General features: G+C 35.7%; 1 protein-coding gene across 1 annotated transcript in view; it reads left to right on the top strand.

Annotated features, from left to right (window-relative positions):
• Positions 1-17,046, top strand: part of LOC150107901 (small G protein signaling modulator 3 homolog) — a 231,624-nt gene that overhangs the window by 188,453 nt on the left and 26,125 nt on the right. Inside the window, exons 17-18 of the mRNA XM_090415425.1 lie at positions 960-1,045; positions 10,591-10,713. Of these exons, the coding sequence (XP_090271551.1) occupies positions 960-1,045; positions 10,591-10,713 (209 nt within the window). The remainder of the gene's footprint in view (positions 1-959; positions 1,046-10,590; positions 10,714-17,046) is intronic.

The following is a 17,046-nucleotide window of genomic DNA, read 5'->3' as shown; positions in this document are numbered from 1 at the left end:
ACAGACTAGATTTTTGCCAACCTCCAGAAGAAGCAGGATTCAGAAAAAATTATAGCACCATTGATCATATATGTAATAAAACAAATAATTGAAAGACAAATGAATACCAAAAATCCTTTGATTGTTTTTGAAAAAGGCATTTGATTCAGTGTCACCATCAGCTATTTTTGAAGCCCTATAGTCATATATATATATATATATATATATATATATATATATATATAAAAAATTCATCTGCATCTTTAAAACCAAGAACAGTTATAAAATTTCTTTTATAAAAGGGAGTTGGACGGGCAATCCATTTCACTTAAATTATTTACAGCAGCTCTAGAAGAAAATTTTGAAAACCTGGAAATTGGAAAACCTTTTAAACTTGGATTGGAAAAATGGAGGAATTATGGTAAATGGGAAAAAACTAAATCGCCTACGATTTGCTAATGATATTGTTCTTTTAGGAAACTGCATCACTGAAGTGAATGCAGAAAATAAAAAGAAGGGATTAAATATAAACAAAGACAAACCAAAAATAATGTATAATAAATACATTACTAAGAAAGCCAATGCAAATGGAACACCAGGAAATTGATATAGTAGCCTCCTATGTTTACCTAGGACAAAAGATCACAGTAGAGTGACTGTAAAGAAGAAATTATACATAGAATTCAACTTGGTTGGATAGCCTGAGGACCTTAAAGTTAAACGTTGTTTCAGGTATACCCTGGATAGAGGGAATTGTGATAACATTTACTGTAATCTGTTGCTTTCTTAAACCCAAAAGTTTAAATATAACTTCATTACATTTTGTGCACTGTATCATAGAATTAAAAAGTTATCAGTGACTCCTAGTAACTCTGTGGTCTTGATAGCTATATTGATTTTCAGATTTTCTATATAGGATTTCTATATAGAAAATCCTATATAGGATTTCCCATTTTCCTCTTTTTTGTTTTTTTTTTCAGTCCGTTCAGGCAGTTAATATGACACATGATGCAGCTCATGCCCAAATGGATGTAAAACTTAGGTCCCTGATATGTATTGGCCTGAAGTAAGTGCCCGATGCAATTTTTCTTATATCTGCTTGCATTACAGAGTGTTCTAAAAAATGTTTTCATCTCCTACCCAAGTTTTATAGTCATTTTATTTTTATATTTGAAGAAATAAAAATTTTTTTCTGAAGAGTGGTTTTGTAAAAACTTTGTAAAGATTAATGAAGCTTTTACAAAAATAATCCTTCCACCACTTAAAAATATTCTTTGTTAAGAGTCGGTATTATGATTAAAATGTAATGAAAACTGAGAGGAAACAGTTTTTGGGATTCTATCTTCAAGTTTACTTTAGTCAAGGTTCTTCCTGTTTTAAATATAACACCAATATAGTATGTGATAAGATGGGTGTTATATTCTGTTCTATGAGAAATAATTTCTTACATTCATGAAAGAGGTATCAGGTACAGTAAGGAGAAAAATCCACTAAATACATACTGAATTGCTTAAAGAGAGTATTTAAATATTACTTTCAGCAGTCACATTATCATTAAAAATGATATTGCTTTGTATATCTATAGAAAGGCTTAGATGGTGTTGGTTATTCATAATACACATATAAACACCAAGAGGAGATAAAATTAACTTATTGAACTTAGTAATATTTTTCTGGTTTTCTACCCAGCATCTTCAGAGCACAAAATTGCAACCATTTTTCAAGCACATGGCACTCAATTAAATCATTATAGAAAAAATCCAATTCTCATCTGTAAAACAGGAAATGTTAAAATTACAGAGAAATTTCCATACTGAGAGTTCAGCTAAAATTTATACAAGCATACTTGAGAAGAGACTAAGAAAATTTTCCTTTTATTCCATAAAGGGAGTAATTAGTACTCTTTTATTGCTAACTTTGAAGACTAGTGGACAACCAATCTCCATCTTTCAAGCATTTACTGATAGCAAGCAGAACTATCAGTTAACCAAAGCTTTTCAGGAGATAGAGTATGTCACTTTCACAAGGTTATAAAGACATCCTTAGCGTTCAGAAATTATGAGAATATAACGAAACATTTTTACTTCCTTTTCTAAACTGAAACATTATACAGAGCAATACATATTCATATTTAAGTTAGCAGCTAGGAATGAAGGAATTTCAGGAATATGGTTTGATTTAAAATCAGCATAAGACTATCACCTCACTTATTCATCTTATATATGGATCACACAAAAGAAAGTGGCATTAAACTTGAATCAATATCAGAGATATCATTCATCTCTTGTTTTATACAGATGATGTTCTACTCTTAAACAAATCTAGTGTAAGTCTCCAGGTATTCTTTAAATAAATTGAATAATAGTTATAACAAATTTGGTCAAAAAGTAGTAAAGTAATCAAATTCATTCTCCATGGAGAGCCTGTAGAACAAATAAAATATTTCATTTTATTTGTTCTACAGGCCATTTAGGCATCATTTTTAGTGAAAGCGCAAATTAAATAAGGAAATAGAAATTGGTGTAAGGAGTAAGAGAGAAATTAGTCAAAATACTAAATGAGCAGTATACAATGTTCAAACCAATTTTAACGTATGAATTTGAGAGTTGGGTTAGAAATAATACAGTTCATCAAAGACTGGAGACCACATATGTGAAAGTGCAAAGAAAAATTAGGGTAGTAAACAGATAGCATCTGATGAATGGCTGAATCAGATTAAAAATGAAGATGTTAGGGAGGAAGGAAGGAACTTGACATTGTTTCTCACTAATATGGCAGTAAAAAGACCCAGAGCAAAACTGAAATCTGGGTTGATTGATGTAGCCAGAAGCACCCTAGAAGACAGGAATATAACATATGAGAATATTGGAGTGATGAAAAATCATAAATTGATATGGAAGTAAATTGTTAACAGGAGATTTGTAATAATGTAAACTTAATCATGTAGTGCTATTATAGTAACCTGTAACTACTGGAGGGTACAGATCAAGAAATTAATGATGATTGATGATTATTATTAACAGATTTGCAGGCAGTCAGGGACTCATTAAGGGAGACACATCTCACCAGCTGTCATATCTTTTCTTAAACTTGTTCTTGCTGGTTGCACTCGACCCTTCAGTAGGCAATCTGTTCCACTTGCTTGTCTGTGAGAGAAAAATCTATTTCTCATCCTTTTCTAAACTGCTCACAAACTGAACTTCCAGTGATATCCCATTCTCTTCTAGGCTCCTAGGCTCATCTTAAATATAATGAAAATTTTCATCAGTCAATATCCTGTAATTTCCTTTCAGGAGTTTATAGATCTCTCTATCACACCACTGCTTTTTCTGCTTACCATCATCTGTAGTCCACATACTCTCGATCATGATAGAGAAATCAAAATAGAGAAATCATGCCAGAAAGAATGACTGTGTAAGATCTCTAACATCAGCAGGTATTGGAAATGACAAAAAGAAAACTAGTGGAGACACCAGAGAATAAAAGAAAACATAATATACGGAGAAAAACAAAATGTAGGATAGAATTACACCAGGAAAAAAGTAAGATAATCTATACCAGAAAAGAATGTTATATAAACAGGAAACAATAAAAGACAAAAACAAACATTAGAAGAAAAATGGACAGCCTTTGAATATATTGGAAGGAAGGAATGGAAGAAAGGTAAGATGGTGTCATTGCATAAGGAGGGTAGCAGACTGGAAGTGTCTAATTATAAGCCAGTTTGTGTGTCATCAGCAGTTGTTGAGGTCTTGGAGAAATTAGTGAGGGACCATATACAGCGTTGTGCAGGTGAGGGTAATGTTATCTGTGAAAATCAACATGGATTTGTTAAGGGGGGTACTCTTGCTTTAGTAATATGATTGTCTTTTATAATAAAGTGACAAGAGCAGTTGATGAGGGAAAGGCATATACTGCCATTTTTTTGGATTTTACAAAGGTATTTGACTGGGTGCACACGATAAGCTGATACTTAAGTTGCACATGGGTTTAGATATTGGGTTAGTCAACTGGATTCACGATTGGCTGTCTGATAGGTATCAGAGAGTTGTGTATGGCAGGGCAATATCAAGGAAGCAGAAGGTTACAAGTGGGGTTCCACAGGGCTCAGCACTGGGACCTCTATTGTTTAACCTTTATATCAACGACATTGTCGATGGATTGCAAAGGTATATTCAGTTGTTTGCAGATGATGTGAAGCTGGGAAGGGTTATTAGTAATTTAGTAATAGTACAGATGTGGTAGCCCTGCAAGAGGATTTGAATAAACTAGACAGATGGGCAAATGAATGGGGATGTTGGTTTAATGCAGCAAAATGTAAAGTCTTGAAGTTTGGGATACATCGATGGGAGGCTGCATACTCGATTGGAGGAGCTGTACTCGAGGAAGTAGGGGAGATAAGAGATCTGGGGGGGGGGTGATGATTGATAGAAAACTGAAATTCAGGGAGCATATTGCAAAGATGGTGAAGGTAACCCAGAGGATTGCTGCAGTAACGAGAAGGATGCTGACCTGCAGAAATAAGAGTTATCATTCTGTTATATAAGACCCTGATGAGACAACATTTAGACTATTGTTCTCAAATTTGATCCCCAGAATTTGAAAGGGGATAAATTAACTGTGCAAAGGGTATGGAGGCAGATAACAAAGATGGTTTCAGGACTGTATAATGTTAGTTATGAGGATTGGCTAAGTGAATGTGGACTGCAGAGTTTTGTGGATAAAAGAAGGAGAGGTGATATGATCGAGACCTCTAAACTGTTGAGAGGCAGTTACAGGGTTGACACTGGGGAGTTCTTTCACTTGATGGAACAGTGGGAAGGAATGATGACAAAGATCCATTTCTGAAAGTTACGAAAGCAATCTGTGAGCAAGAGGATGAGGAGTGGTTTCTTTGGGTGGAGGGTCGTCAATGAGTTCAAGGAATGGTATGATAGGCTTTGTGTTTCCTAGGAAGGACCTCCTGCGATGAGTCTCTTGACTAAATGGAGGCCTGAATAATAATAATAATTTTTCTCATCAAATAATAGTATTACTGGTAATTTTATTACCAGTAATAAAATTACCAGCAATACTATTCCAGAGTACTAGGCATTCGTACAGCTGTATGTTTCTCATAATATTAATAAACTGTATTGATTATTGGTAGTATTCAAAACTTTATTGTTATGAGGTTATAATATTTTCATGATGATAGTTGCATGTGCTACTGTTAATACTTTTGACCTATAACTGTATATATTGTGCTACCATGCACAGATACAGTAGTGAACAAATTAATCTGAACACTTACATTTTAATGTTTTAATTTTGCAAGAAAATAAGTACAAAAATTAAACTCCAACTGTATCTAATTATTTATGTGCGCTCCTCTGTTCCTAATAAGTTCATTAATTTGCTTAGGCATGGACTCCACCAACGTAGAACACATTTTTCTTATTTCTGCATCTTGAAACTATACTTTTATAATGGATTGTATTAATTATCCTTTGTATCATAATTTAATTATGATACAAAGAAGTCTATTTTTCATTATGGTGTGCAAATTTTCTAATGGGTTAATGTAAGGAGAGTTACATGGCACTGAAGCAATTGGATGTTGTGGTTTTTGAGGAACTCTTTCACTTTTTTTGAAGCGTGGCATAGAGTGAGTTCCTGTTGAAAGATGAGTTCTTTGTCTTTCTTAATCTGTGGGACCAATCTTTTCTCCAATATTTTTATGTATTGGTCACTTTTCATTATACTATCACCAGGTACAAGTGATCCTGGACCGTCATGTGTAAAATAACTTCAGAACATTTTTTTAGCTGAGTGTTTAGGAGCTTGTTGAAGGCGGGCAAGAGAAGTCTTTTCAGCCACTGATTTGCAAATATAGGATACGCACTCTCCTTGGACAAAGAGATGGCTCACATCTGAGAATGTGACCTTTTTCTACTTCTCAATAGTCCAATCTGTGTACACTTTTGCCCATTGGGGTCTCTTTTTCTACATAGCCTTCGTCACCAGTTGTTTCTTTTTTGGTCTGTGGGTAGTCTTCCCTACTTCCAACAATCTTTGATGGACTGTCATATCAGAAACATTAATCACACTAGCTGCCAAGTCTCTATTTAAGTCTACAGCCGATAATCTTGGATTCATTTTCCTTTTCCTATCTAGTAAACAATCTTGAGTAAGTGTGATTTTCGTTTTGTCTCCCACTTTTCCATTTTTTCAGGAGAACAGGTACCAGTCTTCCTAAACCGCTTTAAAATTGCATCAGCAGTACCCAAACCAACACTACACTCATTGGCAATATGTCTTTGAGTCATGGATGTGTGCTGAGAAAGAGTACAAATTTTTGAATGCTTTCTGAAGATGTATTCATTTTATAGCTACACAAAATGAATAAAACACTATGAATGTCAACTTGTTTACACTATTAAAAATGCACAACACTATTAATAAACATTGAGGAGACAGTTAAAACATGCAGCACTCAACCAAAATCAAAAATAGTAAACTGAAACCAAAATTATTGTGAACTGAAACAAAAACCAAACCAAACACTTGACAAAAATTCTGCTTGTTTGGATTTGTTTACTACTGTATGTGTTACAAATTTTCATTCATTACTGATTCATATATCAGAAAATGAGTTTCCATGCTTACTTACTTGTACCATAATAATATAGTATATCACTGTAATATTATTCTACATGTAAATTAGATCTACTTGTAGTAAGTTTCTTCTTTTTATTTTATGATAAGAATAAAATATTCTTATAAAATATCAAGTGTAAGCAAACATATTGGGATAATGATTTTATCAAATCCATAATGAAATTAAATCCATCTCCCACCTAAAGTGAGAGATGGATTTCATCACTCAGTGTGAGACCACCACTTGTTGGAGGCCTGGTGTGGCAAGAAAAAGTTCCATGTTCCAATTTGGTCTCTAGAGCATGGTTTCTTGGCCTGGTAAAAAAAAATAGAAAAAAATAAATAAAAACCTTACCCCACCCATGGAATGAATGTACTATAGGTTCATGAATCAACCTTTCATAGGTGGGAGCCACATAAAAAAAAAATTGTATGTCTAATGCAGAGTATTGTAATATGCTAGTATACCATTTTGCTACTTGTATATGGAGAAGTATGACTTCTGCCATCAAGGTAGTTTAATCTGTGCATATCTAGCTCTCATTAATGAGACCTGATAAAAGTTAGTGTGCATGAAATGAAGTGAGAAAGAATGTGCTGTGTGTTTGTTTTTCACTACAAAAACAACTTCATGTGAAGTCACATGCTCTCTCTATATCCAGATAGTTGTGTTGTGACGATGTTTCATATTGGAGGCTTAATGGATTGTATACAGCACTCAGAAAGGATTAAAACAGAATTTAATACTTCCTATATATTTCGTCTCAGTAAATGAGACATCTTCAGAGATTACAGAAAAACTAATGTAACGTCAAAAACAAATAACACACAATACTAAGCCAAACCACGTGGGTGACACTAAAGTCCTATCTAGGTGGAGCGCCTTCTAAGGGCAGTTGTAGGTAGCCTTGAATGTAAAGTGGGACCTCTGATGATAAGCGTTTCCCAAATCGTAGGAAGCTTAATGCAACCATATTTGTTGAGATTTGGTTGATTCCTGAGAGCTGCTGCTGATTCTAAGAATAGTCTATCTTTTTTGAATTTGCTGTGGTGGAGAATGGTGGTTTTTTTCCATGAGATCCTGTGGGTTGTATCCAAGACATGGTCAGCCAAGCCAGACTGACCATAGTTATGTTTGCAGATGTATGACTTATGTTCCTCCAGACAGATAGCGGCTGATCTGCCTGTCTTTCCAAAGTATGCCAGTTTACATGAAAAGGGTACTTTATAGACTCCATGCACTGAGAGAGTAGGGTGCTGATCTTTTGTAGAGCAGATAAGGGTCACAAGTTTGCAGTGGGGCTTAAATGCTGTGCGTAGGTTGTACTTTTTTAAAATCTTGGCTATTTTTTCGGATGTGCCACGGATGTAGGGTATGGTGATGTCATTTCTAAACTCTTTCTGTGCGGAAGCTTCCGCACAGAAAGAATTTCAAAAAATAAAAAATAAACATATCAAGAAATTTAACAACCTGGTTAAATCCAAACCGCAACCGCAAATTCAACCGCTCCAGACGGTAGTGAACTTATCGTCCAAAAGGCTCAACAATGATGCCGTCAGTGTCCTAAGCCTCGGCCACAGTTTCGCGGTCACTCCAAAAGAAGTGCCGGTACTTGATGTGATGTCCAATGTCGAACACGGTATCTGTTGCTTAGTGCCAGAGGATAGCATATAGCATCAGACTTGATGTCGCCAACATCCTTGCCCAGTCTCCACCTCCAAAAAGTAATTTATCGTCCGCCCAATGCACTGCTCTCATGAAATTACAAAAAGAAAAAAAGTATCGTCATCACCAGAGCAGATAAGGGTTATGCCACTGTCGTTCTTAATACCACGGAATACAATCGGAAAATGGGGATTATCCTCCGAGATTGCTCTACCTACACCCCGCTAGAACATGACCCCAAAAAAACACAAGTTAAAAAATTAAATAATTTACTTAAAAAAAGTGTCTTCCTGTCCCCCAGAAATCACAAAAAACTCAACCCTCCCTTCTCCGAATATACAGTTTACCAAAAATCCATAAACCTAATTCCCCACTAAGACCTATAGTAGATGCCACTAACGCACCTTGCTACAAGCTGTCAAAACAGCTGGCCAGCTCTATGACCCCCATCACTGGACTTTCCACATCCTATATAAAAAACTCTACCCCTTTTAAATCCCTCATGGAAAATCTAACCTTAAATAACACAGACATATTGGTAAGCTTTAAAATCTCCTCATTGTTTACCAATATTCCCTTAATTGATACATTAACACTCTTAAAAAACGTTTTTCCTTCAGACATCTTAGATCTCTTTTCCTTTGCCATCAATTCTGGTTATTTTTCTTGGAAGAACAAAATCTACAAGCAGATAGAGGGAACTGCTTTGGGTTCTCCCCTCTCACTCCCTCTTGCCAATTTTTATATGGAAGAATTTGAAAAACGAGCCATAGACTCAGCCCCACTCAAACCTTCTATCTGGCTAAGATATGTAGACGTTGTGTTCTCTATTTGGCCTCATGGCCCAGACACATTAGACTCTTTCCTCTGTCACCTCAACAGCCTACATCCAAGAATCCAGTTTACAATGGAAAAGGAAAAGAACAATTGTTTACCCTTCCTAGACACCTTAGTTACATGCCTTCCCAACGGTACACTTTCCTTCACTGTATATAGAAAACCCACACACACAGGCAGATACATTCACAAACTCTCCCACCACCACCCCGCTCAACAATATGTCATTATTAAAACTCTTACCAAGAGAGCCCACGATCTTTGCTCCAGTGGAACCACCCTTACAACAGAGCTTGACCACATACACAGCACTTTCCTCTCCAATGGTTACAGTGATCACAGTATTAAAAAAATAATCAGGTCCTCCCCCTCTCCTCGGTCTTCTCTTCAGAAAGAGTTTAGAAATGCCATCACCATACCCTACATCCATGGCACATCCAGAAAAATAGCCAAGATTTTAAAAAAGTACAACTTGCACATAGCATTCAAGCCCCACCGCAAACTTGCTACCATTATCCGCTCTACAAAAGATCAGCTCCCTCCTCTCTCAGTGCCTGGAGTCTATAAAGTACCCTGTTCATGTAAACTGGCATACTTTGGAAAGACAGCAGATCAGCCACTATCCGTCTGGAGGAACATAAGTCATACATCCGCAAACATAACTATGGTCATGGTCATGGTCAGCCAACCATGGCTTGGCTGACCATGTCTTGGATACAGCCCACAGGATCTCATGGAAAAAAACCACCATGCTCCACCACAGCAAATTCAAAAAAGATAGACTATTCTTAGAATCAGCAGCAGCTCTCAGGAATCAACCAAATCTTAACAAATATGGTTGCATTAAGCTCCCTAAGATTTGGGAAATGCTTATCATCAGAGGTCCCACTTTACATTCCAGGCCACCTACAACTGCCCTTAGAGGGCGCGCCACCCACACTAGGCACTTTAGTGTGGGTGACACTAAAGTCACCCAAACCATGTGGGTGACTTTAGTGTCACCCACATGGTTGGGCTTAGTATTGTGTACTATTTGTTTTTGATGTTACATTAGTTTTTTTTGTAATCCCTAAAGATGTCTCATTTACTGAGACGAAATATATAGAAAGTATTAAATTCTGTTTTAATCCTCTCTGAGTGCTGTATACAATCCATTAAGCCTCCAATATGATGTCCTCACAGTACTTAAACCTCTACATACAGGTGAAGATGTTTGATGTGCAAACTTTTGTTACCTTATGCTTAGATAATAAGGATGTAAACAATAATATAATTATTATCAGTCATAATATACTACATCTCTCTTCTTTTATGCTCATTGGGAAGGACACTAGCCTGTAAAACATAATTCTAGATGTTATCATTGATAGCTTTGAGGGAATTTCAGAATCTGCTACCAGTAAGATGAGGTGATATTGCTAATAATTGCCCATAGACATGAAAATAATTGTTTTTATGATCTTTTACAGTGAGCAAGTACTTCACTTGTGGTTTGAAGTTCTTTGTTCATGCTTACCTGTTGTTCAGAAATGGTACTATCCATGGTCATTCATCAGTAGTCCTGGTTGGGTGCAGATAAAATGCGAACTCAGGTAACTGAATATTTAAATAGGTATTAAAAGGAATACAGATAACTAGTTTAATATGTGATAAAGTAAAGAAATATATAAACCACAGCAAAACTTGAATACATTCAAATTAATTACAAATATTATTATTATTATTATTCAGGACTCCATGGAGTCAAAAAACTCATCGTGGGAGGTCCTTCCTAGGAAACACAGTCTATGAAGACTCATCGAGGTCCCTCCTAGGAAACACAGTCTGTCATACCACTCCTTAAACTCATTGACCATTCTTGCTCTGACCACTATTAGGCAATGCATTCCACTGTTCAGCAACCTTCCATGTAAAGGAACCACTCCTCACCCTCCTGCTCACATCTTCCTTTCGTAACTTCCAGGGATGGCCCTTGTCAACACTCTTCCCGCTGTTCACCAAGCGAAAGAACTCCCCAGTGTCAACCCTGTAATCACCTCTGAACAGTTTAAAAGTCTCGATCATATCAACCATATATCAATCATAAACAAACAATGGAAAAGATCAGTAAATAATGTACGAACATTAAGAAGCTTTGATTTCTATACTGACCACAAAATATTAACTGCCGAAGTGAAGATAAAATTCAACAGGAAAAACAATATCAGAAAAGAAGAAAACATCAACCTATCAAAACTAAAAGATAACTCAAGCAGAAGTGCTTGAAATTAAAACCCTCCATCTTCCAGAACAGCAGAAAATACTTGGAAGAAGGAAAAGAAACAGTGTCATCAGTTGCAAAAGACACTATAGTACCAAACCCAAAATAAACAAACAGTGGATAACCCAAGAAATCGTAGCTACAATAGAAGAGAAAAGAGAGGCCATGATACTGTAAACTAACAACAATGAAGAGAATAGAGAAAAATACAGAGCACTAAAAAATAAAGTTGACAACCTATGCAAAAAAGCCAAAGAAAAATGGTTAGAAGAAAAAGCTAAGAAATGTCAAGAAGCAAGAAGCATACCAACAAAAACAACCTAAAAGTCTTCCATGACACTATAAGAGAAATTACAAAGGAATTCTCAGCAAAAGCAGTAACAATGATAAACAACAAGATGATTGAAACTGGGAATATTGAAGATATAGGAAAAATCTGGTCAAACCATTTTAAGTCTATCTTTCACCAAGGAAACAAAATTACAATGCCAACTATAGAAGAAAATAATGACCACCCAAAAATTTTACAAGAAGTTAGATACGCAATAAAACAGATGAAAAACAAAGCACCAGGCATTGCTACTATCCCTACTTGGTCATATGGACGCAGCACATCAATAGAATATTTAACAACCTATTCAATAAAATACTACAAACAGGAGAGATCCCATATGACTGGAGAACTGGAAAGATCATTCCAATATACAAGAAAGGAGACAAAAGAGGCTGCAGAAATTACAGACCAATCAATTTACTCTCCCACACCTATAAAATATTCGTAAGAATTATACAAAATACACCTATGAAGAACTGATAGGCATATCAGTTCTTCATAGAACAAGCTGGTTTCCAAGGAACCTATTCAACAGTAGACCAGATTTTCACATTGCACCAACTGGCAGAGCTCAGCTGGGAAGACCATAAAGAACTATATTGTTGTTTTGTGGACTTTAAATAAGCTTTTGATAGCATCAACAGAGAAATCCTTCTTAAAGTTCTACTAGAAAAAGCAATAAACAAATATATAATATAGTTTCTGATAAAATATTACTCTAATACAAATGCAATAATTGAAAAGGACACACTCAACACAGAACCCATAGAGATCCAAAAAGGAGTAATGCAAGGATACCCATTATCCCCATGCCTATTCAACATATATCTAGAAGAAGTTGTAAAGAAGGCAATAGACAATGAGCCTGGAATCAATGCCAATGATTTAAACATAAATAATATCAAATATGCAGATCTCGTCCTTATTGCAAGAATCCCAAATGAACTACAAAGGTTGATAAACAAGCTAAATGAAACCTGTGAAACATATGACATGACAATAAATATACAAAAGTGATGAAAATAGGGAGGAACAGAACCATTTCAGCCACCCTAAATGGAGAACAAGTAGACAACTTCATATATCTTGGATCAAAACTAACAGAAACAATGGATGAATTCAAAACAATCAAACACAGAATGGTGATAGGATGGACCACCATGGTAAAATTACAGAAAATCTGGAAAACAAACAAGAAGCAAGCCAAAATCAAATTATATGAATCAGTAATTATACCAACAGTCATCTATGGAGCAGAAGCATGGACAGTTAAGAAAAGAGAGGAGAAAAAAAATGCTGGCATTTGAAATGAAATGCATAAGAAAAATAAATAGAACAAGTTGGATAGAAAAGAAAACAAACAGCACAGTCAGACAAGAAGTATATATAAAAATTTTTTCTATTATTATATTGTATACAATAATAGAAAAAAATTGGAAAATAAAAATTGAGATGGCTTGGCCACACTGTACGCATGGACGCAAACAGACTTCCTAATATCCTGATCAGTACTTTTCCAACTGAAAAAAGAAGACTGGAAGACCAAGAATTACCTGGCTGAAATTAATAAAGAACATCACGGGATGCAGAACATATAAGGAACTTTTTCGTACAGCAAGGAATAGAGAAGACTGAACTCATCTTAGATGGAAGAAGAAGAATCATATCGCCTCTCTTTCTTCTATCCACCAAACTCTGCAGTCCACATTCCCTCAGCTGATCCTCATAACTAACATTATACAGTCCTGAAACCATCTTTGTGATCTGCCTCTGTACCCTTTCCACAGTTAATTTATCCCCTTTAAATCCTGGGGACCAAATCTGAGAACAATAGTCTAAGTGTGGTCTGATTAGGGTCTTATACAACGGAATGATAACTCTTTTATCTCTGCAGGTCAGCATCCTTCTCATTATTGCAGCAATCCTTCACCACCTTTGCAATATGTCCCCTGAATTTTAAGTTTCTATTATTCATCAACCCCAGATCTCTTGTCTTTCCTACTTCCTCCAGTACAACTCCTCCAATAGAGTATGCAGTGTCCCTCAGTGTGTCCTAAACCTCAAGACCTTACATTTTGCTGCATTAAGCTGACATCCCCATTCATTTGCTCATCTCTCTAGCTTATTTAAATCCTCTTGCAGGGCTACCACATCTGCATTATTACTAATAACCCTTCCCAGCTTCACATCATTTGCAAACAACTGATTATTCCTCTGCAATCTACTGACAATGTCATTGATATTAAGGTTAAACAATATAATCCCAGTACTGAGCCCTGTGGGACCCTACTTGTAACCTCCTGCCTCCTTGAAACTGTCCCACCATACACAACTCTCTGATACCTATCGGACAGCCAATCCTGAATCCATTTTAGAACCTGACATCCGAACCCATGTACTGCAACTTAAATATCAGCTTATCATGTGGCACCCTGTCAAATGCCTTCGCTAAATCCAAGAAATTAGCAGTATATGCCTTTTCCTCATCTACCGCTCTTGCAACTTTATTATAAAAGGCTAGCATATTACTAAAACAAGCACACACCTTAACAAATCCATGTTGACTCTCACAGATAACATTACCCTCACCTGCCCAATGCTGTATATGGTCCCTCACTAATTTCTCCAAACTCTTAACAACTACTGATGACACCCAAACTGGCCTATAATTAGACACTTCTGCTACCTCTCATGCAATGGCACTGTTTTATCTTCCTTCCATTCCCTGGGCACCTTTCCTGTAGCCAGACTTTCATTTAAAAGCCATGTCAAGGGAGCTGTCAGTTCTTTAGCACATTCACTCAAAACCACAGGTTTTGAGTGAATGTGCTAAAGAACTGTGGAACTGGATGGTGAAATACCATCCAGTCCCACAGCTTTACTGATCCAGAGTACTTAGTATTTGGAACACACTCTCCTCCTCCACCTCTAAACCATAATCCATTATTTTTGAAAGAGCTAATGATCTCAAGGTTTTCTAGACTTTTTTTCTCATGTTTCCCTATTAATGTTGATAACTATATTTTTCCTGTCTTGAATTGGAGGAAATGCTGGGTAGTTGGTTATTTTATTTGGACAATCCAAGGGAATTTTATTTTTCATCATTTGATGCATTGCTGATTTTTTCTTTATTCTGTTTGTTGGTTGCCAATTTTTAAAAAGTTCATTTGTTCTGTGATGTGCAAGGTTGGCTCTTTTTTCTACAAATTTAGTAAGATTTTCTTGCCACCTAATTTTTTAAAGGAACAAGTTGGATTTGAATTCTGCTATTTTTCCAGGAGTTATATTCCTTAGTCCACATACGATTCTAGCTGCATTTTTTTTTTAACTTGAATTTTTATAAGCTCTTCTAAACTGGCTTGTGATGTTTGCATCCAGATAGGTGAAGCATATTCCATTATGGGTCAGATAATAGAGGTGTATGTGACTTTTAAGGTTTTATCATCAGCTCCCCACTCTTTTCCTAAGGTACTTTTCATGATATTTAGTCTTCTTTTTTGCTGTGACTGCAACATTGTTGATATGTTTATTGAAGCTTAGTGATGGATCCAGAGTAACTCCAAGGTATTTGGGTTTTTCATTAATAGTAATTAGTTGACTGTTTAGCATAATCTTTGGTATCCACTTTCTGAGGTAGTTATTAATGGTAAATACACAAATTTCTGATTTAGTAGGGTTAATTTTGATTTTTTGGTTTTCACAGTATGTAGATAAATGGCTTTGTTTAAGTGTTTAACTTTCAATGGCTTTGTTTAAGTGATCTTCTGCTGTTTCTAGGTTCTTGTGAGCTGAGAATAGGACCATGCCATCAGCAAACATATCTATCTTTGTTTATTTATATTTTTATCTAAGTCGTTTAAGTAGATGGGAAAAAAAGAAGTGGGCTCAAAATGCTGCCTTGAGGGAGTCCCTGTCTTGTTTTCACTTTCTTGGAAAAAGTATTATTTATTCTAACTCCAATTGTTCTATTTCTTAGAAAGTCATAAATCCAGTTTAGAATTTTCCCTTCTATTCCAATATGACAAAGTTTGGAGAAGAGTTTCTGCCTCCACATCTTGTCAAAGGCATTGCTAAAATCTATAAAAGCTGCAATGGTGGATTTGGTAGGTTTGGTCTGGAAGTTATCTTGAATTGTCTGGGTTAAGTAGAAAAGTTCATCAGTTGTTGAGTGATTTTCTTCTAAAGGCAGCCTGATAATGTGGTAGTATACTATATTTGTTTAGATAGTAATTCAAACATTGGAGTATCATTTTTTCCGTCAGTTTGCGTGGTATTGAAGTCAGTGAAATTTGTCTATAACTTCCTGGTTGGTCTTGAGGTTTGTTAGGCTTTAAGATTGGTGTGATTGTGGTTGTCTTCCAGTCTTTTGGAGCTTTTCCTTGTTTTAGGTTATTTTGTGTAGGCAAAGTAGCCAATCTAGGGCTAGGGAAGGAAGATGTTTGATCATAATTCCTTGTATATTATCTGGTTTACATGATTTATTTATATCTAGTCTCTCCAAGGCATCTCTCAATTCAGAGATTGTAAATAGATCCCAGAATAATTTGATTTTATATTTTGGGGAATTTGCAGCGGTGAAATTTTACTCCTGTCAAGCCTGTTTTGATATTCGATGGTCTTTCCTAGTATTCATCTCTAGTTATATTTTGAAAATGAAAGGCCAATGTATTTGTGACTTCCCTGTCTCCTATTTTGATATTTCCATCTGGATCTTTTAGTGTGTTAATCTCTGGCCTTGGTAGGTCTCTTTGTAAATTAGCAGTCAGTTTCCAAAGTTTGGTATCTGAAGTGTTTGGATTTAAGCTGTGGCAAAATTCTTGCCACCTAGTTCTTTGTAATATATTATATTTTCGTTTAATTTCAGCATTTATCTTGTTGTACTCGATCCTGGTTTCTGGAGAGCTTCCAATTTTTAAGATTATAAATAATTCATTTTGTTTAGTTATTTTACTGGAGTTCCTGGTGAAAGTTTGTGTAATTTGAAATAACTTTTCTCCTGTAGCCCTTTGGGATACTTTTCTTTGCTGCATTTAGGATAGTATTCTTCCAAGTTATGTAGTCTTTGTCTAAGTCATCATGGTATGTGTGATCCATTTTACTTACTTCATCCTTGTATTTCTCCCAATTTGCCTTCTGTAAGTTCCAATGATATTTTCTTTTTTGGATGGGTCTAGTCATTTTTGGGTTCAGATTGATTAATATTGGGGTATGGTCGCTTCCTACTGGTTCCAAAACAGATCAAATAGCTTTGTTGTTAAGATTTGGAGACACCACAGTAATATTTAGGGCATCTTTTGTACCTTAAGAATGAGACAGATAAGTGGGTTCTCC

This window comes from Typopeltis vanoorti, chromosome 3 (genome assembly GCF_054136105.1).
Source record: "Typopeltis vanoorti isolate ZY-2024b chromosome 3, IOZ_Tvanoo_1.0, whole genome shotgun sequence".
Classification (NCBI taxonomy): Eukaryota; Metazoa; Arthropoda; class Arachnida; order Uropygi; family Thelyphonidae; genus Typopeltis; species Typopeltis vanoorti.
Note: the sequence above shows the minus strand (reverse complement) of the source record. Positions and strands in the feature narration are given on the sequence as shown.